This window comes from Fistularia commersonii, chromosome 31 (assembly GCF_037954325.1).
Source record: "Fistularia commersonii isolate RoL2024-O1a breed Wild chromosome 31, RoL_Fcom_v1.0, whole genome shotgun sequence".
NCBI classification, from domain to species: Eukaryota; Metazoa; Chordata; class Actinopteri; order Syngnathiformes; family Fistulariidae; genus Fistularia; species Fistularia commersonii.
The window spans coordinates 7,026,594-7,051,075 of record NC_141314.1 but is presented as its reverse complement, the minus strand read 5'-3'; the positions used below and the strand labels follow the sequence as shown (position 1 = coordinate 7,051,075).

Here is a 24,482-nt window from a genome sequence, read left to right as displayed (position 1 = left end):
GCCAGATTTCTTATTTAATTTTCATGCGCGGGCCTACTTGGTATCATGCAAATTGAACCAAATGAAAATTGCAATTAAAATATTTAAATTTATTGGCACTTTATTTCAACTTTAAAATCATTAATGATCATAAAAATGTATCAACGATATTTTGTGTGTAATCGTCAATACAAAATTAAACAAAATGAAAAAATGAGTTTCTAGATTCAATATTGATTGAAAATATTCAAAGAAAATAGTTTGGCAGGCCGGATAAAATAGCAAAACGGGCCCGATGTGTCCCGAGGGCCTTAAAATGCCCAAGTCTTGTCTAGAGGACGACCGAAGAGAAGATTTATGGACGCAGTGAGAGAGAATATGAAGTTAGTTGGTTTGAGAGAGAAGGATACAAAAAATAGGGTTAGATGGAGAAGGTTGATTCCACGAAGGGAAAAACCCAAAGGAAAAGAAGAAGTCGTAGTAGTTGTAATAGTGGTAGTCGTAGTATTTCTTACTCTTGTAGGTAAAGAGGACGTCCATTAGCGGCACCCTTTGCTCTTGTTTTGTTTTAAAGCGATGGAAGCGGAACGAGGCTCAGTTCAAGGAGCCGCTAATGAGCAAACATGCTAAACAAACACAGCGGCCGTGCTAACAGTTTGGAGCGCCGCTAAAGTGGACCAGAACAAATAATGTCATTACAAACCGGCTTCATTCATTCATTCTGCTTCTTCCACGAGCGAACCCTCTGCCGGGGCCTCAGACCCGGACCGGACGGTGACACGCGGGGGTCTGGTCGTAGTCACGCCTTCACCGCGGCGCCTCATTGATGGGCTGCAGTTTGAAAGAGCGGTGATGATAATAATGAGGACCCTCTCATTCCACAAACAACTATTCAGTCATTCATTCACACATACTAAAGAAACGTCATAGAGAGACGAATAATCATTCACTCTCACATTTTAACATCATATAAAGACATTCGCTCATCCACTCTCTCATGTCGTAAAGGAACATAATTAATGTTAATCCCTCTTTAAGTCATTCACACATCAAGCGGAAACACAACCTATTGGCGCGCAATCATTCACCCGCTCTTTCGCTCATCATATGCAGATGTAGAATCATTCACCCTCTCATTTATTTGTCATATAAAGATATTCAACCATTCGCCATGTCACTCACTCAAATAGACGGGAGAAGATGGAGACCCCCCACACATGGGGAATCCAACCATGGACCTTCAGGCTGTAAGGAGGATGTTCTCCCCCTCGTGCTCCTCCTCTCCTTCCAACCTTGTTCTCCTCAGGTCTCCATCCTTTCCAAATCCCACGGGACCTCAGAAGCCTGAACTCATTATCATCTCCCCGGCAGTTGTTATGCAAATGGTGATTCCACCATACAGGAGAACTCTGGGTTGGGGTTTAGGGAGGAGGGATGTCTTCTGATGGTATGAAGCCGCTGCTCGGTCTCCCACGGCGACCCCGTGACCTTGCCGGATTCGGGTCGGGGGTTCCGCATAAATAAGGGGGGTGAGGCTTGTTTTCTTCCAGTGAGGGGGGGGGGGGGGGGTCAAAGGTCATTTAGAGGAAGGAGCGGAGTGATGGGGAGGCGAGGACAACAAAACCAAACAGTGAGACCTCTTCCTGATCCTCCGAGCCCGTCCTCCTGAGCCCGTCGGCCAAAAGCTTGAATCAGTAAACCCGAGGCTCCTCTCGGGCCGGTCCTCCCGCGGAGGAGATCCCCGGACGAGGAGCTGCTTCTTCGGGCCTTCTGTGACAGCGGGGTGTCTTCTGCTATTTTCTCTGGAGTGGTTGCCGGGGCGATGGATTATCGTCCGCGGAAGAAAAAAAAAAAAGAGACCGGAAGGACTGATCAAGGAGGCCGTCTCCAGGGGCGTCCTCCTCAGCGGGCAGGTGGAGACGGAGGGCGAGAGGCGGCGAGAAGCTCTCTTTCATCCGTGACCGGGGTCACCGCTGAGGAGAGCTGCCGCTGACTGCCGGCTTCACCTGAAGTGTGTGAAGAACAGGTTAAGAAGGTCCTCCCCTTGTCTGCCCCGTCAGACTGTGCAACAAGAATCGAGCTACTGATCCTCGGAGAACACACACACACACACACACACACACACACAGAAAAAAAACAGTCTGCAATAGTAGGACCCACTGAGTTTGTCAGTAATTCACTCAGTCAACACCTTACAATGACTTTTTTTCATTCATTCATACATGCATGCACTACTTATCCTGCATTATCCATTATCCATTCACCCTCTCATTCACAGGTCATATATATTAATCTCAACATTCACCCTCTCATCTACACCCCCTAGATACTAACTGTCATCCCATCCAACCTTCAGCCTTATCATAGAGTCCATGACGGTAAAGATGGAAAGTGAAGTGGTACTTTTCAATATTCTGTGCCAACGTTTTAATGCTTATTTAAAAGTATGTGTGTGTGTGTTTGTGTGTTGCACCAGTTCAACCGAGAACTCCTGTTTGTGTTGAATAATCAGTTAAACACTCATCCCAGGTGGCGAATGAATAAGTAAGCAAACGCTGAATAAGTAAAAAGAGCCTCGCGGAGGGAAAGAGGTGTTGGCAGGGATTAATCCTCAAACCGGACTGAGTGCGTTCACCCTCTCATGCGGGCACGTCTCCGGTTTGACTGACGTGCGCGGTGTGAACGAGTGGGATGGAAAACACCACCCGCGCAAAAGCGGAGGCTCCGCATCCAGCTGGAGTGTGTGAGCGGAGGACGTACACAGCATCGGCGCTGACAGACGTCCAACCGAGAAAACCATTAGCGTTAGCAACGCGGCACACGCTTATGTGCCAGGGACGAGGTGTGTGTGTGTGTGTGTGTGTGTGTGTGTGTGTGTGTGTGTGTGTGTGTGTGTGTGTGTGTGTGTGTGTGTGTGTGTGTGTGTGTGTGTGTGTGTGTGTGTGTGTGTGTGTGTTAGCCTGAGTCAAACGGGGGCAACATCCTGCAGGAGGAGGTGTGTAACGCTGCTGTAAAAGCCGTCTCGGGGTTTTGGAAACAGGCTTGAAAACCCAAAATGGAGTTATTGCCCCTCTGGTGAGGACCAAGAGGTGACACGTGCGCTTGATGCAATGATAAGTCCAATGTGTGTGTGTGTGTGTGTGTGTGCGACGCGCTAACGATGCTAGCGCCCTGACTGCAGGACGTGCACGGACATAAACACGCCGCCGGGAATGCCGTCTGTCACCGAGCAGCGGCTCGGAAGACTTGATGATGTCAGAGATGAGTTGCCTAGCAACCTCCTCCCCCCCCGCCTCCCGTATGCCGTCGGGCCAAGTGCATTACAATTGCAAAGAGGGGAAAACACACTCGACAGCGTTTGACAATGTCGCGCTTTGCAACATGAGTCATCTGATGACATGACTCATCCACTCTGGAGGGGGGGGGGCTGATGCAAGCAGTGATGTCACTAACCTCTGACCTTTGACCCACTGACCTGCCTAACGGTGACCGCAAGACTGTGCGTGTGTGTGTGTGCGTGTGTGTGCAAGGGATTCAAGAGTGTTGGATAAGAGCACTGCAGGAAATAGAGCGTTTCTGCAAGCGTTTGTGTGTGTGTGTGTGTTACATGCAGTTCCTTTCTACTGTGAGAAACTGAAGCATCCACACATACACACACACACATGCACGCACGTTTATCTTGTTAGCTAATTGAAGCTCCTACATACTGAGTCTGGAATTTGACTAAAAAGACTGTGATTAGCGTAATTGAAACAGGATGCCACCGCTGCTTCGCTGTGGCCGACCAGAGCCGGCTTGTGTTCGGGTAAAGCCGACGGGTCGAGCTCAGGTCACCGACGCCTCTCGCGCCGCCGACCCCTTTGCCAACATATTCACGCAGTTCTGCACGTCCCCGACTGAATGCCGGTTTCGAGAAAATCACCTTCCGGTCGAGGGTTATGATTCAGCGCATAGTTTCCGCATGAAGCTAGCAGCTGCCTGAAATGCAAATGTGAATGTTTATTTCTAATAAAACAAAAATGCCGGTGTGTTTAGGAGATGACCCATTCCTGGCCTCCTCCTCTCACGGCCATACACACCCCGGGGAAGGCCGACCAGACCAAGTTCCCCATCCCCAGCAAGGTGAGCGAGGTTTCCCTCTTCCATTCTCTCCCCCTGTGAATGCGCACGAGTCAGAGAGACGGTGCACGTTTTCATCCCCCCCCTTCCCTCCCTCCCTCCCCGCTTCCTGTTAGTCACCAGCCGCTTTCTGTCGTGAACCTTTAGCTAATTAGCTTCCATTCAGAAAATGACTGCGGCTGTGGCGGATCCAGATTACAACTCGCCGGCTAAAGTGACAGCCCAAGGAATTACAATTTTAATTTAGTCTTGCATGTTGTTAATTCTGCTCAGGAGTGGATGCACAGTTGAAAAGACAGTTTGGTCACGATCGCCGCTCGCTGTCCGCTATTTAGGAATGGGTTCGGGTCTCATTCATCAAACCAGCAGAGAAGGATTTTCCCTTTTCTTTACCTCCTAAAGGGTCTCATAGATGTTTCTCAGAGGCCAAAACTACTGGGGTATGAAGGATCATTTTAACAATATGCAGGTTTTAGATGGAGGATAATATTGCATTATTTAACCCAATATAGCATAGTATTACATGAAATGATTCAATATAGCATAACAAAACATTATATAATATAGCATTACATGATATAACACAACATGACATAATATAATATAAGATAACATAATTTAGCATAGTATAATATGAAACAATATAATATAGCACAAAGTATAGCAGACAATATAGAAATATATAGCATGATATACCTAACACAAATTAAATTCTGAATAACATAACAAAACATAACATGAATTAACACAATATAGCTTAATATAGCATGAAATAATGCAATGTAGCATAGCAAAACATAGCACCATATAGCATAAAAAAACATGATATAATATAATGTAACGTGATATAACACAGCATGTTGTGATATAATGTAACAACCTAATTTAGCATAGTATAATTTGAAACTATATAATATAGCAGAAAATATAGAATTACATGGCATGATATAACTCACACAAATTATTCTGAATAACATAACCAAACATAACATGATTTAACACAATATAGCTTCATATAGCATGAAAGAATACAATATAGCATAGCAAAACATAGCACCATATAGCATAACATGATATAGTATAATGTAATGTGATATAACACAGCATGTTGTGATATAATGTAACAACCTAATTTAGCATAGTATAATTTGAAACTATATAATATAGCAGAAAATATAGAATTACATGATATAGCATGATATAACGTAAATTATTCTGCATAACAAAACATAACATGATAATATTAATAATACAATATAGCATAGCATATCATAATATGATATAGCAAAAAAACAACATAGCATGGAATAACAATTTTACGTGGTTTGACGTAAAATAATACTATAATATGTAACATATAATATGTTTAAAAATATGTGTTCACTTTGCTGATGAGCAGTGTCAGCACGGAATGCTTTTCTGGACACGAGAAGCATTCTGGTCTCATTTGTAATCCAGGCCATTCCACTTGGACTATAAATGTAATCATCCCTTGGAAAATAGTGACTGGGAGCGCTCCAGGTGCTCCCACTGAGGTAAGATGGGATGGCGAGCGGCGAAGGGATCCGGGGAGGGGTTTGGCAGCCGGGCGCTGGAAAATGTGTCACCTGCTCCGGTGAATATGTTTTATGACATCTCCTGCTTTAAACCGGGGGGAATGCGTGTCATCATAAATGTTATATTCCACATTTTCCTCGCGGACAGCCGCGGTGCTCCTGGAACAGCAGGTGGTGTCTCCTCCTCCGGCGGAACGCTTTTATGAATCACTTTTAATATGGAAAACGCCTTATTGGTGGCGATGTCAATGTAAACACAGCGGCAGTAAATCTGAGCCGCCACGGAGTATTAGGGAGCGGCGGCGGCGCCCTCGGTCCCTGGTGTCACACTAATCCTGCCGGTGAGTTTTAAGACTACTCGGGGAGATGAGAAGATCTGGATCCTGTGTAATGACATTGCACCGCTGTGAAATCAATAATGACATCTGTTGGTTTATTCATTCAACACATCTCCTCCTCCCTCTTTCTCCCTCTCCTCCTCTCCGTCTAGGAATCGCAGCATGTGACCTCAGGCTACAATAACCAGAGTGAGTTTCTCGCCGTCGACAGTCGCGTACAAGCCCCGGCGGCGAGGCTACGAGGAGCGGAGAACGCCATCCCGAGGATGCGCCGCAGAGGGCGGCGAGGCCCGCCGATGGTCCTGGAACGATCGGACGCTCAGAAATATCTCTGGGAGTTTGTCTGGAAAGGCCTCACAATCAGGGACTGTAGTGCCCCAATCCCACCATGAGTCCACGTGGGCTCCGTGATCGTTCCAAGAAGCGAAAAGTCGTGAGCTGACCTTCGTCTCGGCAGCTCTGAGGGGGCTGAGCTTCCAACATGTATGTTTTGGGCTCTCCCCAGATGATCGTCTTTCCAAATGCTACCTCTGGTGGAGCATACCGCTCAGATCTTCTCCCGACTTCCTCCGACTTCTTTCTCAGCCCACCGCTGCCTCGAGCGTTGCTTTTTGATGCGATTACAAATATTTTCCTTTAAATAACGGAGACAAGGAAGGCTACAAATGGGTTCCTGGTGTCGAAGGAGCCTAGATCAGGAGCCAGATCAGGCTCACCAACAGGCTTAATCTGGCTTGCAAAGCTAATAGATACCAGGTTTCAGGGGTGAATTGAACAATAGGTACATTAGTAGTAGTTAATATGTCATGATTTTAGCCGTCCGAATTGATTTTCCTTCATTTGGCCCCAGAGCTAAAATGAGTTTGACACCCCTCATTTCGGGGTTAATACATGAGGCCACATACGGCCGAATTTGATGTCGAGGAGGCAGGACCAGTAAAATCATGAACTAGAAGTAACACTCGGTCCAAATTTTTCCTTTGTTTTCATGTAAAGGAGGTAAAAAAAAGGAAATTATAGAAATATTTATATTTATATTTCAATCTAACTGTTCCTCTAAAATATACATGGTGAATTAATATTAAAAATGAATTTTAAAAGATAATTGGTGAAATGCCACCCTGAAAATATGGTTGAATTACAGGAGAAAACCTTGTCACTGTGGGAAAATTTGCCACTAGAATTTATTAGAGAATGGTGGTTATTCTGGTTATTAAATCAATATTTTTAATTTTGGAGTTTGTTTTTTTTTTGCATCGTTTTTGTGGTTTTTATAGAAATAAGAAAAGAAAAGATTGTTTTCTCATCAAAAAATCTTTTTTTTTTTCAAATTTTGAAACAAAAAATACATTGCAAAGTTACTTTTTCATTTTTTCCTTGTGTTTTTTTTTTTAAACCCACTGTATAAAACCAATCAGTAAACGGCACATAAAAGACATGTATAGGTTTCTGCATAAATGTTTACACTAGTTTGGACTGCGTACGTTCAGCTCTTTTGCAGCTGTCGGGTAAATAGTAAAGCATATAGACAAAAAGTAAGAGGCCTAAAAATCGAACCTTGTGGATTTCCAAGATGGCGGAATGGACAGAGAGCGATAAAGGACAAGTTACGGTGTTGACATCTGTGCACGGGAAGGAGCAAAGCACACTGCAACATTTTCCAACCTTAAACAAAACTCATATAAGATGTGTTTGGGGGGTAGATTTGTATAAATGTAATACACTTGGTAGATTCTGTGGAGGAGATCAGACCTCAGATCAAGGAGGATAGAGCAACTTGGATCAAGGTGGATTACAAAAAAAGGCCCTTTTATTAAACTTTTATTGTTACGGCAATAACATTATTTTGGCCATGGCACAAAGGAGGACCAAGCTTCTCTCCAACTGCCAGATGTTGTAGTTGTTCAGACAGAAGATTCCTCAAGATCCATGCTGTTGTCCTTTCAGGCTCCACCTGCTGAAATCACCAATACTTCAAAATATATCTGGCGTCCATCTCTTCCCCCGTTCGAATCTAAAACCATCTGAGCCACGCCGACCCTGCAGCTGCTCCCACCTCTTTGTTTAACTTATATCTGATTTAGCAACATTATCTATCTATCTATCTATCTATCTATCTATCTATCTATCTATCTATCTATCTATCTATCTATCTATCTATCTATCTATCTATCTATCTATCTATCTATCTATCTATCTATCTATCTATCTATCTATCTATCTATCTATCTATCTATCGATGCAAACGCTGACACTTGGATGTCCCCTTGTGTTTCAGAGCGGTGTAGTGTATCAGCAAACAAGCCTGCTGCTAAACCGCCGACTGCACCGCAGAAATCGTAAGTATTGCTGTCTCTTGTACGCGCCCACACACACACACACACACACACACACAGACACACACATTCTTGAGCTGCCACGGCTGCATTTGCCTCAAAGGTAAAATTAAGCCCGACTCTTGGTTGAAATTGTCAGCGACTGACCAGAAAATGCTGAATGTTTCCGTTTTCACCGAATGGCAGCCCAGAAGAAAAAGCATCAGCGTATCATCTACGGATGGAGGCCTACGGTAGTTTTACAGCTCATTTAGCAGGAGTTTGTACAACCTTTCTCTTTTACCGAGCTGGTTTTTGTATACAGGCGGCATAGCTGGGGTTGAAACCACCAACCTGCTGGCTAATGTCAGGCGCCCGGCGTCGGCGTGGAGCCGAATGCCGAGCCGGTCCTCGGGTTGAATTCACCCACAGGAATCTGCTCGTCGGAGCCTCCTGACTCCCCCCCCCCCCCCGTCGTCCTTGATTTCGCGGCGAGATCTGAGACCACATTACCCGACAACGCCTCATTATGGAGCAAATGCTCCGAACGCTGGCGAGATCCAAAGGTACTTTGAAGGACAACGCTTTCTCACTCAAGACTTTCTGCATCGGGAATGGGGCGGCGTGGCGGTTAGCGCTTCCACCTCACAGCCAGAAGGTCTCGGGTTGATTCCCACAGGGTTCCTTTCTGTGTGGAGGCTCCATGTTCTCCACGTATCTGCATGGGGTTCCTCCCTCCAGTCCAAACACATGCAGGAGCCCTACATTGTCCAGATGTGTGGATGCGAGGGTGAATTGTTGCATGTCTCATCAACTCATCCAGGGTGAACCCGATAGATGAATGAATGAATGAATGAATGAACTTTTCCGCTCAAATCTCTTTTCTTCACTTGCCTCTTCAGCTCAGTGTGTTCTCTGATTAGATGACACTTGAAGCCTCTCCTCCTCCCTGCACAGAAGTGTGAACAGTTAATCATATCTCCATCAGGGCGATGTGTGCCGGAGCTGCGGGGCTTCTCAGCGGATCCCGAACACAAAGTCCTCATTACAGGGCAAAGCGATGAGTGCGGATGTCGGTCTGAAAGGCAAACGCGACGACCCCTCGCTTCTTCTTAGGCTTCTTAGGCGAACGTATCGCAGCATAGATGGGAGGGACGGGTCGGACAGGCTGAGTTAAAGGCCAAAGTGGGATTTGAACCCGCAGCCTGAAACGAGCAGGAAACGCTCCGATGAAGCCGCGACTGATCGAAGTATTTCTCATTTGTTCATTCAGTCACTATTTATGCAGCTTATCCCGCACTCAGGGCCGTGGGGGGCGGAGCCTATCCCAGCATGATATGTCGTGAAGGAGCTAACCGCTGCTCCACAGCGACGTGCAGCTGGGCGAGGGAGCGCGGACAACGTGCGGCGCTGTCGTGCACGTCGCAGGTCGACAATCAGACTGTTTTCTTTGAAATACGACCAGGAATACGAGTGGAAAAGTTCTGGGTCTGCGCAACCTCCTGGGCCGGTGCCCGCGCAGATGTTCTCCATTACCCCCTGGACGATGTCCAGCGCTTGTTATTATTCCTTCCTTCTCCTGTAAGAACACAATCATCCCGATCACCAGAGAAACCGGTTTCCTCGTCCCCTTCATCACACGCTCCACAGCTTTGGTGGCTTTCATTTGTCAAATGTCCCAAACATCTCTGGTTTAGATTCCACTCGGAATGTCAAACCGTGTGTCTCGACGGCGAGATCCTCCCACCCGCTGAGAGTTCACATTCTTCTTCTCCTCTGGGCTTCTGTGTTCTGGATCTCCACAGCCAATCTCCTGCTTCCTCTCTCTTCTTTCTTCTTCCTGTCCTCTTCGCCTCCATCCACAAACCTCCTCTCCGGTCTTCCTCCAGACCTCCTGCCTGGCAGCTGCAACCTCAACATCCTTCCACCCAGATCTTCTCCATCCCTCCTCAGTCCGTGTCCGAACCATCTCGGCGTGACTCTATCTCCAGAACATCTAACACACGCTGATGGACTCCTTCCTGACCCTCTCCATCCTCCTCACTCCACAAAAGGGACCTCCACGTCTTCATCTCTGCTGCCTCCAACTAGCCACCATGGCTGCTCTTCACTTCCATCTTCAACATTTTTTCTTCTATACCGGCTGATACTCTTTTCTCCACTTGTTCCAACCTGCTTTCTCACATCCCCCCACCTCTTCTCCACCCTCTCCATTGACCCTCAGAACTTAAACTCTTCCACCTTCTTCATCTCCGCTCGCCGTATCCTCAGCGTTCCTCTTGGCTTCCTCTCATTCACACACACGTATTCTATCCTGCTGGAGCAAATCTTCATACCTCCACCTCTCTAGAAGTTCCTCCACCTGCTTCCTGCTCTCACTTTAGATCACGACATCATCTGCAAACATCACAGTTGGTTTAGGTTCCTGTTTAAGCTCACAAACACAAACTCCACCTCTTCCGTCCTAATATTGACCGACGATGCCCCGCTGTCCCACAATGTCGTCCCGCAATCACCTCCAAAATGAAATGAAATATCCTCAGCGCTCCAATGCGGCGGCCCATCTTAGGTGTAAATGCTCATTTCTCAAAAACTCAAGAGGTGAGAGATCTTCTTATTAGAGGAGGCTGATTTTATTGCTTGATATAATTATTTGTGCTTGGATTTTTCCGGGGCTGGAAAATTAACATTTTTTGTAAAGTCTGTCCGGTGGATCCAGGAGGCTTGGCTTGGCTTCTGACTGCACGCCTTTGCTGCGGCTAATTCTGTGGAGCTGCTGTAGGACCTCTATTATCTGTCACATGACGACGCCTGCAGAGCCCGGTCTTGTCCTTGTCCGCCGTGGATGTGGTTTGTTAACAAGGAGTAATCGTGATCCCCCCCTGCCGGAAACACCATGGTGATGGGTGTCATTCTGTAGAAGATGCACCCCAAAAGTAAAAAGAAAATTCTGATAGTCAGACTAATCAACATGCACACCCTGCAGCTAAATCACTGGCTATGCTAATGGAAGATCTCTTAGCATCAGTGTGTGTGTGTGTGTGTGTGTGTGTGTGTGTCAGGATGCTCAGCAGCTACCTTCCTCCTCCCACAGACCCACAACATGCAGCAGGTTAACCGTAGCCACTTAGCTGTCCATTGATGTTAGCGGAATGGTTAAATGGCTGTGTGTGTGTTTTTCACCCCGTGGTCGCCCGCCGTCCATCACGGGTGGCCGGCCGCCGCCGTCGGCTCGGGACTCCCCGCCGCCCCCCGCGCGGCAGAGGCAGTTTAGACGCTGGACAAGAAGATGGATATGTAGTGCCGCTCTGTGATATCTCGCAAACAATAGTAAGTGTTATTCGGGTCAAGGAGGTGCGGCGCCCTGTCGCGGCGACATTATTAGCTTTGACGACTCAACTTGAGGGAGAATGAGTTCAAGGAATTACTTTGTGTTGGAAGAGAAGTGTCGCGTCGTGTCCTTCTTCATGTCGCCGGCACTGATATGCAGGACGGAGGTGCGTTTCAGGCTGTTAATGCAGATCAGGTATCAGAAGGGAGTTGCTGAAAGCTAACAGTTGTAGCAGTGAACCCAGCTGAGGGTGGAGGCTTTGCTTGGTCCTCCCTATGGGAAGACGGGAACCAGACCGTCCCTTTTCTCACTGCAGGAAATCCCTGCAGCTCCTAGAACCTTCTCAGGAGCAACGTTGGTCCTTGTGTATTCAGACAGCAGAGGACCTCCTAGAACACGTGCCAAACTCAAGGCCCGCGGGCCAAATGTGGCCCGCCATGTCATTTTTATATTGTCCGCTAGAACGTCTTAAAAGGTCTGATTGTCTTAAAATAAATAAGTCACACACGTGAATTGCCCTTAAACTACATTTCTTACAATTGATGCTAATCCTATGCTGATCCGGCATCCCGCCGTTAGATCGCAGTGTATCCACATCGATGCCAATCCAACAAGTGGAACTGAGAAACACAAATGATGCCTAAATGTCCAGGAAGAGAAAAGTTGATGGTTTTGAACAAAGTTAATGTCATAACTAGTGTAGATATTTTTCTTTGTTCACTTGGATAATTTAATCATTGATTGACGGAGTAATGTGGGTTTCTTAATCTGACAATATAAAAGGATTTATGTGGTAACAGACCTTGTAAACATTATTTTTTTTTTTTACATCTATACAAATGCATATGTCCCATTTTAGATTTGAACGAGTAATACATTCAGAGTTATCATCAGCATATACTTCTTGTGGACCACGGAGAGCCATCTTTAAAAGATCTCCTGGTCGCTGGTCAGAATAAGTGAGAACTAGAGTGACGAAGAAGCTGTTCTGTCCTGCTTCGCCTCAGACGAGTTTCCAGAGCTCGCAGAGGAACGTCTACATTGTGGACCAGAATAAATGTGGCGTTAGCTAACGGCTAACGGGGGGGGGGGGTAAGAACACAACCGCCTGATGGTCCATGGTCATTACCCCACGAACGCTGCAAGCAGCCTCCACCTTTACGGTGCCCACGTCATGTTCCTCTTCTTCTTCTCGAGTGTGGAGATGAAGGTCCCTCACTGCGTGTGGCGATGGAAATCTAAAAGCTTCCCCTGGAGAAGGCTACTTCCTGGAATCAAATTTGAACTCGAACTGAGTTCCAAAAACTTCTCTGCCCGGAAGCGGCTGATGATAGAAAAAAAAAAAAAGAATAGCTCAAAATAATAAACGCGGTCCCCTCTGAACGTCTCCGTCCAAAAACCGCAACCGTTATTTATCGAGGGTTCACCTGGAGGAACCCGATGATCGTGTGACGATCATCAAAAAAGCTCCTCATCGGAAATATCCAGCAGACGGCGTGTCGTCCGCGCCGATCAGTCATTCGCGTCCGCAGATATTAGCATCCTCTTTAAATAAACCGCCGCAACTAATGAAGCTCCGCTTTGCCATCAGATATAAAGACCCGGTTTCATAAAGGCAATTAAGAGCATCTGCACCTTGAAGACACTCCTGCACGTCCCGGAGGCTTCAGTCCATAACTCATCTTGATGCGGTTGCATCCCTCCTGCGTAGCTGCACCCCCGGCCCCCCCGTCGCCCCTTCCGTCATTATCGTCTTCATCTCACTCGCTATCTCCCTCTCTCCATCTGTCCCTTCTTATGAAATAAAATATGAATCCATTATTCATTCTCTCAAACGTATCTATCATCGGCGCGCCGCGCCACCGCGCCCCCATCTTATCTGCAGAGCTTTTCTCATCGGGCTTCGGTCCCGGCTTTTTTTTTTTTTTTTTTAGTTGTGCAAGCGCTGACGAGAGCGGTGAAAATCCCCCCCGGGAAGGGGGGGGGGGGGGGGGGAGAACGGGGGGGGGAGAACGCTTCTTCTTCTGTCATAACAATGGCAGCGGCATCCTAAAATAACATGGGTTTGTGCGGAGGGTTTATATAAAGCCGTGCCAGTGGACATAAATAAATCATTGCGCGGCGCGCAGAAGGTGACGCTAGCTCTTGTTTGTGTCTCTGCTGTTCCCGGCGAATGTTCGTGTTGTCGGAATCCGCAACTTCCGGGGAAAGTCTTGGCCCGCGGGTCGGCGGCTGTCGGGGCGGGAAAGGTTTCCAGGTGGAAAAACAAAATCTGGCCTCGCTCTCCAAACCATCTGGTGGGCTTCCACTGCGTCCGCGTCTGCGGCCCCAGACATTAGCCAGAGCCGTCCGTCTGTTTCTGCAGGTCACGGCGTTTCACCTTTAAGCTAACGCAAGCAGACGGGAGGCGGCGGTAACACGCACTCACGCACACACTCCTCTTGTGTCTTTGCAGAATGTTGGAAGATGACCTGAAGATCAGCAGCGACGAGGAGGAGGCCGAGCAACAGGTGAGCTCCGTTCACCTCGCCGCCGCGTCGGCTCCTTGGTAACGGGGTCGAAGCAGGATCTTTAGCGTGATGAAGATCTCCCCACCCAGATGTCAACAAAGCGCTTAAAACAGCAGGCTAGCAGTTCCTAAGCACATCCATCCTTTCACACTTTACATTAGAAGAACATACAAAGATAAGGTCTATGGAGTTTTAAGATTGAGGAGAACCTGGTTTGATAGACCTTGAAGCCTTTATCAAAGACTAAGCCACTATATATGATGAATAAATTAAAATTATTCAATATTTAAATATCCATAATAATGGAGTCCTTCCTGATCCATCCTTCTCCCTTCCAAAGTGGAACCTTCGCATCTTCATCTCTGGCTGATACTCCTTTATAAGCCCTGATACTTTTCTCCACCAGTCCTTCACGCCTCCTTTTCTCGATAAGAGAAGATCACGCTGTCGTCCGCAAACATCACGATCCACGGAGAGTCCCGTCAAACCTCGTCTGTCGGCCCGTCCGTCATCACGGCGAACGAGAAGGGGCTCAGAGCTCCTCCTTGTTGTACTCCACCCTCCACCTTGAGCTCCTCTCATACCTGCCCTGCATTGCTCAAACATCTCTGCCGCTCCAGACATCCTCATACAGCCGGCGTTCCTCCCTCTGCACCCTGTTGGATGCCTTTTCTAAATCTCCAAAGGCACATTGCAGCCCTTCTCCGCACTTCTTTATCGGCATCCTTAAAGTAGATACTTCACCTGTAGTGCTCCCCTTTGCCGTGGAACCGCGGTACACGATGCAGGGAATGAGCTAAATGTCTTCAAATGTAGGCTCTGCTGCTCCACCATGTTGACTCTCCTCCAGAAGGGGTTATCCTGTCACTGACGGAGCCGCCCCGGCTCCTATTTCCTGGTTTTCACGTGGGAATGCTAGCATCGACCCCCTCGTCTCCCCCCGCTAATCACCGTCATCGTAGCTAATGATGCCAGGGATGAGTTCGATGCTGTCAGCTGGAGAGGGACGGGTCGGCGTGCTGCCCCCTCGCTCGCCGCGGTGGCCGGCAAAGAGTTATTTTCTGGTAATGAAAAAATACAACTTCCTCTCATCCCCTTTCGAGTGGCCCCCTCTGATTGAATAATTGCCAAGACGGTAGATTCATAATTATAAATGATAGCGGGGTCTCGCGGCGGTTTGAGAGGTGATTGTGCCAAAAGCGGCTCGGTTAATCACATACCGGGGCTCCTTCGGTTTTGATTAGCATTCTCAAGGCAGCTTCTCCGTCGGCGTTCCAGACGCGGCTCGCGCCAGGCCGTCCGAAACCCGCCGTCTTCCGGAGAGGCGTCCGAAACGCCTCCACGCGGAGCTCGGAGGCTCCGACCGAGAAGCTCGGCCTCCCCCCCGATTCCAAACTACCCCTTTTAATCCGCCGCCGGCGACCGAGGAGACGGAGGGAGCGAGCGGGGGGGAGGACGGACGAATAAGTCGGAGACACGCCAGACATACTGATAACGATGCAGACAAGGAGGGGAAGACAAAGACAGAGGGATGGAGAGAGAGAGGGTGAGAGGGTGAGAGGAATCCAGTTGTGTTTTTTTTCCGTGCACGCTGTTAACAGGCTTATAGCAAATGAGTGCACGGTGTATTATCAAGCTTTTATAGCCCCGAGTAAAACGCAACACACTCATAAGCAAACACACGGGCGTGCACGACGGCGTCTCACACACACACACACACACACACACGAGCGCGCACGCATACTGTCATTAGTATTCTGAGGCGCGGTGCTGCGAGGGCAGCAGAGGAGTATGATGAATATGTTTTTGGCACCGAGCAAAGACACGGAGGAGAGCGGGGAATTGAGAAAGCTGGGGGGAACGAGGGATGGAGGAAGAGGAGAGGAAGTGAGAGAGAGAGGGGGAGGAAGAGAGATGTTCCTAATGACTTTACAAACTGACAGAAAAACAGGAACCCGGCTACCTCTGCGGGGCCGTCCTTTGTCTCCGGATCTCCCGGCGTTCCGCCGTGGTTGCGCGCGGTGACGGATCACCTTGGCCGGACCAAGGTCGGCCTCGGAATCTCCGTCTTTACAGGTAAAGTGCATCTGCAGCTGCCGGAGCCGCCGCCATGCTTCCAGACGGGTTCCGAGTCCCGCAAAACACGGAGACGGATGTTCGGCGCATAAAACCCGCCGCGCCGGAATCCATCAGGGCGCGTAGCAGATGTCTTGTTAAAATGAATAATCCAAAATGTCCGCGGCAGGAAAGAGTGAAGCGGTGCCAGAAAGAGAGCGGGTTTGTGGGACCCGGTGCCAGAAAGAACCTCCAACCTTTAGAGAGAGAAGTTTACACCAAACCTGGAATGATAGGATGCATGAGAGCCTGCATTTGACCAGGTCTGACACTCTGTTGGACGGATGGAGGGATAGAAGGATAGATGGACGGAGGGCAGGATGGATGGATGGATGGATGGACTATGTAAAAATGGATAGATGGATGGATGAGTGGACAGACAGGCAGATGGAAAGACAGATGGATGGATGGATGGATGGATGGATGGATGGATGATATAAAGATGGATAGATGGATGGGCGGACAGATTGGAAGACAGATGGATGGATTGATTGATAGATGAACAAATAGGTGAATGATGGATTGACAGATGGATGGATTATTTATAGATGGAAGAATGATGGATGTAATGATCGGCAGATGGATGGATGATAGATGAACAAATCGAATAAATGACGGATTGACAGATGGATGGATGGATGATTGATAGATGAACAAATGGATGAATGACGGATTGACAGATGGATGATTGATCGATGGAAGAATGATGGATGGATAGATTAATGATGGACTGATTGATGATGGACAGATGCATGCATGCATGTACGGAGGTGTTTTCAGTTCCCCTCCTGCGTCCCTCAGCCCTCCCGGCCTTCACGGGGTGAAGAAGCCTTGCCGGGTCGTCCTCTAAGGCGCAGGAGGCGCCGCCGAAGGCCGCCTGCCGCGGGGCGTTGGACGGGATGAGAACCCCGTGCGCTTTGTGTCCTCCACGTGTTCAGAAATGGAGATGTGGAGCTTTGCGGGGAAGGAGACCCGTGTTGTGTCCGCGTGGTAACACGAGCCGCGGGAATAATTACCGCCGGCCGCCTTCTCGGTTTGGAGCGGAGTGAAACCTCACGTGTTCACGCCGAGATCCTCCCCCGAGCCCCGCTAAGCTCCCAGAGCCCGGGATCTGAGGAGGGCCGCTGTCAGAGCCCACAGCTACATATCGATCCATCAGGAACTTCACTGTGATCACCTCGTTCCCGGAGAGGGAGAAGAAGCCGGGGGCAGAGAAGAGGGCCAGGATTTGTTGGTTTGAACTAGCAGCTGGAGTTTATAGTGGACTTCTTTTTAGGTGTTATTATGACGGTGGAGCAGGGAGGCTCTGCGGAGCACAGTTAGAGCTTCTTCTAATGTATGGACATGCCATGTGAGATGGCTATTTGGTTGAGCGGTCACTTCTGACTTCCGACTGCTGCTACTTTGGATCTTCGGTGACTGAATTGCCCTTCTCGTAAGTCGCTTTGGATAAAAGCGTCTGCCGAATGACTGCAATGTAAATGTAATGTCATGTATGTGCGTCCCGCTGATGTCGCGGTGCAGGCTGAGCCCCCATGACAGCCAGGATAGGCTCCGCCCCCTGCAGAATTTTTGGTGGCGTCTTGTAGAAATGTGTGTGAGCTGATGGAGAGCAAATGAGGAGAGGAGAAGCGGCGGTGAAATATTCGGCGGTCCGCGTTCTCTTAGTCAACTTGGACAGATGGTGGAGAAGGACAGGAAGGCCACACCGTGTGGAGGTCATAGGTCACGGTTGGCAGAGGAACTGTTAGAGCGCTGAGGTTCTAGAAGTTCCTCCGAGGGACGCAAACAGAATCGAATCCAAATCCATGAGAGTGAATGAATCAGGGGATCCAGAGTGAGAGCAGGAACATTCATGAGACGATGGCTGATGCAAATGCTGATGTTTCCACGCCGTGAACTGAGGAGCCGGCAGGGTAAAACCACACCAGCGAGTCAGAGATAATCCAGGTTTGAGTTTAGATCACCTAAAGTAGATTTAGATAATCCATGTTCGACTTAGATCATCTAACGTAGGCTTGGATAATCAACGTAGGATTTAGATAATCCATGTTAGATTAAGATAAACTGTGTTGGATTTACATAGTTCTCATTTGAAATAGGTAATCCATGTTAAATAATCCAAGTTTGACTTAGATCAACTTAATGAAATTTAGATAATCAAAGTAGGCCTTGGATAATGTATGTTAGGTTTAGATCATCTGAAGTATATTTAGATAATCACAGGAGGACTTAGATAATCCATGTTAGACTTAGATCATCTCAATGAAACTTAGATAATCAAAGTAGGGTTTAGATAATCCATGTTGGATTCAGATGAACTGTTAGATCCACATCATCCACATTAGATAAAGGTCATCCATGTTAGATAGTCCATGCTAGACTGAGATAATTGAAATTACATTTAGTTAATCTATGTCAGACTTACACATTCTAAAAGAAATTTAGATAATCAAAGTTAGACTTAGATAAACTGTGTTAGATTTACATAATCCAAATTAGATAGAGATAATCCATGTTTGACGTAGATCGTCGAAATTAGATTCATGCAATCCATTGTAGATTTAGATCCTTTAAATTAGATTGAGATAATCTAAGATAATTATAGCCAGATAAACAATCCATGTCAGACTCAGATTGTAATCTGTCCATCTGTTTCCCCGTACATACTTTGTTTCAGACTATTCTCTTCTCATCTGTCCTCTTCTCTTCCACAGAAGTGGACCCCATTCACCATGAATAACATCTTTGTCTAAATCCAAAGGCGGTTCTTTCAATGTGGCATTAATAACCGATTCACAAATTATCGTCTAAAACATCAAATCCAGTCTGCAGCCGAAAATTGAGAAGAAAACAGGAAAACCCGCCGACACTGTTCGTTTTAACTCCAAGGCTTCCAGTAGATGTTTAAGAGAAGGTCTTGCGTGTCCTCCCTTGTGCCGCTGTCAGATACCTGACAACCTGGTGTCCACACACTCAGTGACATCCAGTGTGTCTGTTTGTGTTTCCACAGATATCTGACAAGCCCAAAGCCAGAGCTGCCGCCCAGAGGTAAGAGAGCCGCCGCACATCGTGCCTTTCACCTTTCACCCCGTCATCCATCCCAGATTGCTTGGTTTCACCGGCAATGTCAGCTCCTGACGTCATTTTCATTGTGCAGCGATGACTCAGGTGACCTGTTGACTTGGTAAATGAACAAGTGACTAGATAATTGTAGCAATTTTTCCTTTTTCTTGTGAAAATTACATGGCAATGCAACTTGGGGTTAGCCTCCAGAACCAAACAGGCTAAACGAAAATCCACCAAGTAGCTACCATATCTTTATTTCTTTACTTATATCAGTGGCGTGCAGTCAGGTGAGGCAGGGGAGCCAGTGCCTCACTTGCCAGTCTCGGAAAGAAAAAAAGGGTCATATCAAAAAACAGAATTAAAATGGTAATATATATATCAGTGATTCGCACTATAAAGGTATTTTTCATTTAACTTCACGAGTTCTAGATTGCTTTTTTATTCAAAATCTTTGGATTTTCACATTTACTGTTCAAATACTGAGAAGAGATGCGCGGTGAGGCCGCGAACTGTTGAGCCTCATGTGCAATGACGGCTGACTGCTTGCTCTGTATGCTCTGCATTAAGACCGTATTTCTGTCTGTCTGGATGTTGCTATTAAAATGTTTAAACACTTTTGCTATATTCATATACCAGATTTATACCAGATATATATTTTACACCGTTGTGACAAAAGATTCCCCTATGGGGATCAAAAAAGTTTATCTTATCTTATATGAACTACATTTACAATGTACAGTGCTTCTTTGTCTACAACTATATGTGTGTTGCTAGTTTCTTGTGCTGAGTGAACGTAAAACGGCTGCGAAGAGCCACTAAGTGAGGCACGCAGTTCTCCTGCCTCATGGAAGTCAGCGCCTAACAAGCCATGAACCTGACTTACATAAATATCTAAAGCTTTATGATTCCCCCACTACACTCTTATTAACCATTAACACACGTTTTAAGCACTTCCTATATAATCCACACAAATACAACCCTGCAGGAGATTAACTCTCCGAGCAGCGACCGCACGTGACCAGGCCGGATGCTGAATGCATGCTTGGTGCAAGAATGATGCTACCCTGGCTGAGCCAATCAGAGATCAGGATTCAGAGTACCATGCTCCGGTTGGTCGCCGCCCTAGAAAATGCTTTGTCATAAAAAAAATCGAGAAAATAAAAATGTGTTTAGACCGCAAATCCACGATTTAAAATACCCGACTGAAAATCGGCCAAAAAGGGGCGTTTCCCCGCAGAGCGGCGCTGCGCGCTGATTGGACGTTACAATCACAACGGCGATAGAATTGGTTTTTAAAAATTCCCTCCTTCCCCGATTTGTCGGTGCGTTGCCCCGAAACCCTGGGCAGACGCAGGAGATCTCTGGTGGCCTGTTGTCGCAGGCTGAGACGGCTGAGCGCCGCACACCAGCACCCCACGTGCACTCCGAGGGCATTTTAATGGCGTCTACGCGCCGGGGTGGCCGTCGCTACATGATCAGAACATCTCAAGGGAAACATCGGCGTCTGATGAATCATTAGCCCCGGTGGGAGCAGTGCGGTGGCGGCGGTGGCGGCAGTGGAGGGAGTCCAGATAAACAGCTGATTTGGGCGCTCAGATAATTCCTTCATTAGAGAAAGAAATAATCTTTTTCTTCTCTCGGAATTCATGGTAAAGCCCGACGGATGCAGAGGAACAGGAGAATATTTAATAAATGAGGCTTGTGTTCACAGTTCCGAGGCATTAGCATGCCAGGCTGGAGTCTGCAGGCGCACGCGTGTGTGTTTGCACACGCACATGTGTGTGTGAGAGAGGGACAGACAGTGAGAGAGCAAGTTTGCCATGCTTCTGTGTGTGTGTGTGTGTGTGTGTGTGTGTGTGTCAGTGAGAGTGTGTGTGTGCCCCAGGCCATGTGCTACTCTGCTACCGCTAATGAGCCTGTTCGCTCTGCACCCCCCCACACACATACACACACATACACACTCACACAGACACACACACACACACATGCAGACACACATATTCACTTCCGCAGGGATGCTGGGACTAAAGATGCTGCTAGCAATCCACAGGCTATATCCCCAGTGGAAAGCAACACACATAAATTCTCTCCTAGTGTCACCCTCATTCTTCACACAATCACACGGCGTGTGTGTGTGTGTGTGTGTGTGTGTGTGTGTCTGTGTGTGCCCCTGCTTGTGTGTGTAATGATATTCCAGCTCTGACAACCTCCCCCTCATATTAACTATTATTCTGGCACCCCAAAAGACAAAGACTCTCTCTTGCTCTCGCTCTCTCACACACACACACACACACACACACACACACACACATGCGTACACACAACAAGCACACTCGTATCCCCACACTGAAGATCAAACTATATCATTTTTACATTTCTACCTGTTAATATTCATATCTCCACAGAGTACTACCTGCCCTGAATATCTGGCTAGTACTAAAAGGAGCAGTGAAAGCAGTTGCTGAGTAAAGCGCTGCCTCTTGTTTGAGTCTGTTTAAATAATTGACAAATTAAAACGCTAATAACGAACAAATAAAGGTGGCGATCTATCGGTCGTTATCCGCCACTTATTGTTTCTTACTTAATAAAGCAGGCTGTATTTTAAAACCTGCAAAGTGGAGAAGTACGTTGCTAATTTTAAGGTAATTCACTACCAGCTGTAGCAAAAACCACAGCACTTCTTTGCTTAAAGGAGAAAAAGGTAAGAGAAATAAAGAATAGCCCAAAAATTCTGACCTGTGTTTGTACCAGCAGCGCGCAGGAAGCGGCTCCCGTCTTGGTGCCCGGGGGCAGTCCGACCCGAACCTCACTTCCCCATAAGCAGTGTTCATACAGTGTTGTGGTTTTATTTTGGATAGTCAGGCGTCTGCACTGATCGGGTTGTTTCAGCAAGTTTGAGGCGCCGGCGCGGCCCTCGGCCGCTCACGCTCCTTCTGCTGGCCTTCGACTGCTGCAGAGCTCCTTCGGCTACTGTTGCAAATGTCATGGAATGCCATCTCCAAGTCCTGCAGACTCTCAGATCAGAACGTTGCAGACTATATATATATATATATATGTATGTATGTATGTATACATGTATATATATATATATATATATATATGTGTGTGTGTATTTGTATGTATGTACATATGTGTACCTTTGTATGCATGCTTGCATATATACATATACAGTTATACACACTGTAAACAGTATATTTACAGTATAGAAGTGATCTATTCATACCCCGGGGTATGCAGAATTTCAGGCTTGACTGAAATATATATACATATATATATATATATATATATATATATAGTTATGTGTGTGTGTGTGTGTGTGTGTGTGTGGGTGTGTGTGTGTGTGTATATATAAGTGCATCTGTCAAGTGAACAGGCTGTCAGATTCTCCCTCTCCTGCTGCAGCCTGGGACTTTAACACAACATGTGCAGGAAAACGCACCTGTCAAAGCCCCCCTGCTAGGCTGCTCATGCAAAACACACACATACACACACACACACACACACACACACACACACACACAAACACAAACACTGAATGTGTATTGATAGATGAACAAATGATAGTGTTTCACTGAAGCAGCGTCAGTTTTCAGGTCAAATGCATCTTTAATATTCGGGCGCCCGGGTTGGTATTCGCTATCTCCTCAAAGATCTCTTTATATCCTGTCTGCACACACACACACGCACACACACACACTCGTGAGTCAGACGATAAGGCACGTGACGGCGTTACGATGGAGCGGCTGGCTGTGGGTAGGGATGGGCAGGTGTGCCTGCCGAGCGGAGGGCCGGGCCGGGGCGTCCCAGGCGGCGTCCAGATGACGGATGAGCCCAGATGGCCTCGGCGCCGGGTTCCCGCTCGGCCCTTCGCCGAGAGTCTGTAGCGACCGATGAAAGCCGCGCTCTCGGAGCCGGATCCGGTGCACCCGTACACCGCCGCCGTGGATTCATTGTCTTCGGGGTTCAATCAATTTGGTATTCAAGCAGATGCCACCGGGGGAAGGGGGGCGAGGGGGGTCTCCATTGTCTGCTAATAGTCTTCCTTATGGTCGATTCCCGCCGGTTAATGAAAGGGGACGCGATCCAAAGCGAGCGGGACATTGTGACACAGACGGGCCCCGGAGGCTTTAATGGACCACCTGGAGACCAGGGCCGGGACTAAATGATGCTAATGTCCTCCTTCGGGGAACCTCCTCCCCTGGAGCTGGTTGTGATTACCTGCACAAGTGGTTGCAGATAATCGGAGGTCCATCCCGTAATCCCATAATCCCGGCGGTGCGCAGGATCAAACATCCCTGGTTCGATTCCCAGCTCCTCCTGGTGTGTTGAAGTCTGAACAGCTAACTGCTCCCCTGGCGCAGATAGACGGCAGCCATCATGTTTTATCCGGGACGGGTTAAATGCAGAGAAGGAATTTCCACACGAGGGATTAATAAAGTATAAAAACGATAATTAATTGGAGAAAATCCGGAGATGTCCGCTGCGTCACGGCCAACGTTTTCCTTGCTGTCAGTCAAAGCCGTGACAGGTTTCCTCAGAGAGACGTAGGTGTCGCCGCTTACTTTGACGGGATTCCTCTTAATAAACACCTCCTGTTTTTGATGATGGACAGCATCTTTTGTCCTCCTGGTGCTGAGAAGGATGGTGGTGATGAATGCATGACTTCTGGTTAGAATGTAAAGACGTAGGAGTTCGGGGATCTCGTGGTCCTTGTTGAGGACTGAGGGCAGGATGGAGCAGGAGATGGACAGGGGTTTATCAGTGCAGCATCTGCAGCGATGAAGAATTTGTTGGTCTGGAGAAGGATCTCGATTTTCCCATCCTCACCTGTGGTCACCAGCTGTGGGTGGAGACCCAAAGACCTAGAACTTCCTCAGGGGGTCTGGGAACAGTGTGAGGAGGTCAGGGAAGACCTGCTGCTCCTCCTCATGGATGGACGGATGGATGGATGGATGAACGCACAGTGTATCTTGGCATGATTTTAAATGAAAATCCCAAATCTAAAGGCGAAGAACTTTGCCGAGATGTTCAATCCCAGCATCAGATGTTGGTCTGAGGTCTCCAGCTGCAGAGAAGTTCTACCTGCAGGGGGAGAAGTAGAGCGGCGTGAACGTTTCCTGCAGTGAGCTTCTAGAGTGGATCTTCTATCT

At 47.5% G+C, this 24,482-nt stretch overlaps 1 protein-coding gene across 1 annotated transcript in view; it reads left to right on the top strand.

Annotated features, from left to right (window-relative positions):
- The window catches only part of aff2 (AF4/FMR2 family, member 2), a 136,018-nt gene that overhangs the window by 76,544 nt on the left and 34,992 nt on the right, over positions 1–24,482 (top strand). Inside the window, exons 6-10 of the mRNA XM_086139315.1 lie at positions 4,015–4,101; positions 6,145–6,181; positions 8,271–8,331; positions 14,094–14,148; positions 19,277–19,314. Of these exons, the coding sequence (XP_085995441.1) occupies positions 4,015–4,101; positions 6,145–6,181; positions 8,271–8,331; positions 14,094–14,148; positions 19,277–19,314 (278 nt within the window). The remainder of the gene's footprint in view (positions 1–4,014; positions 4,102–6,144; positions 6,182–8,270; positions 8,332–14,093; positions 14,149–19,276; positions 19,315–24,482) is intronic.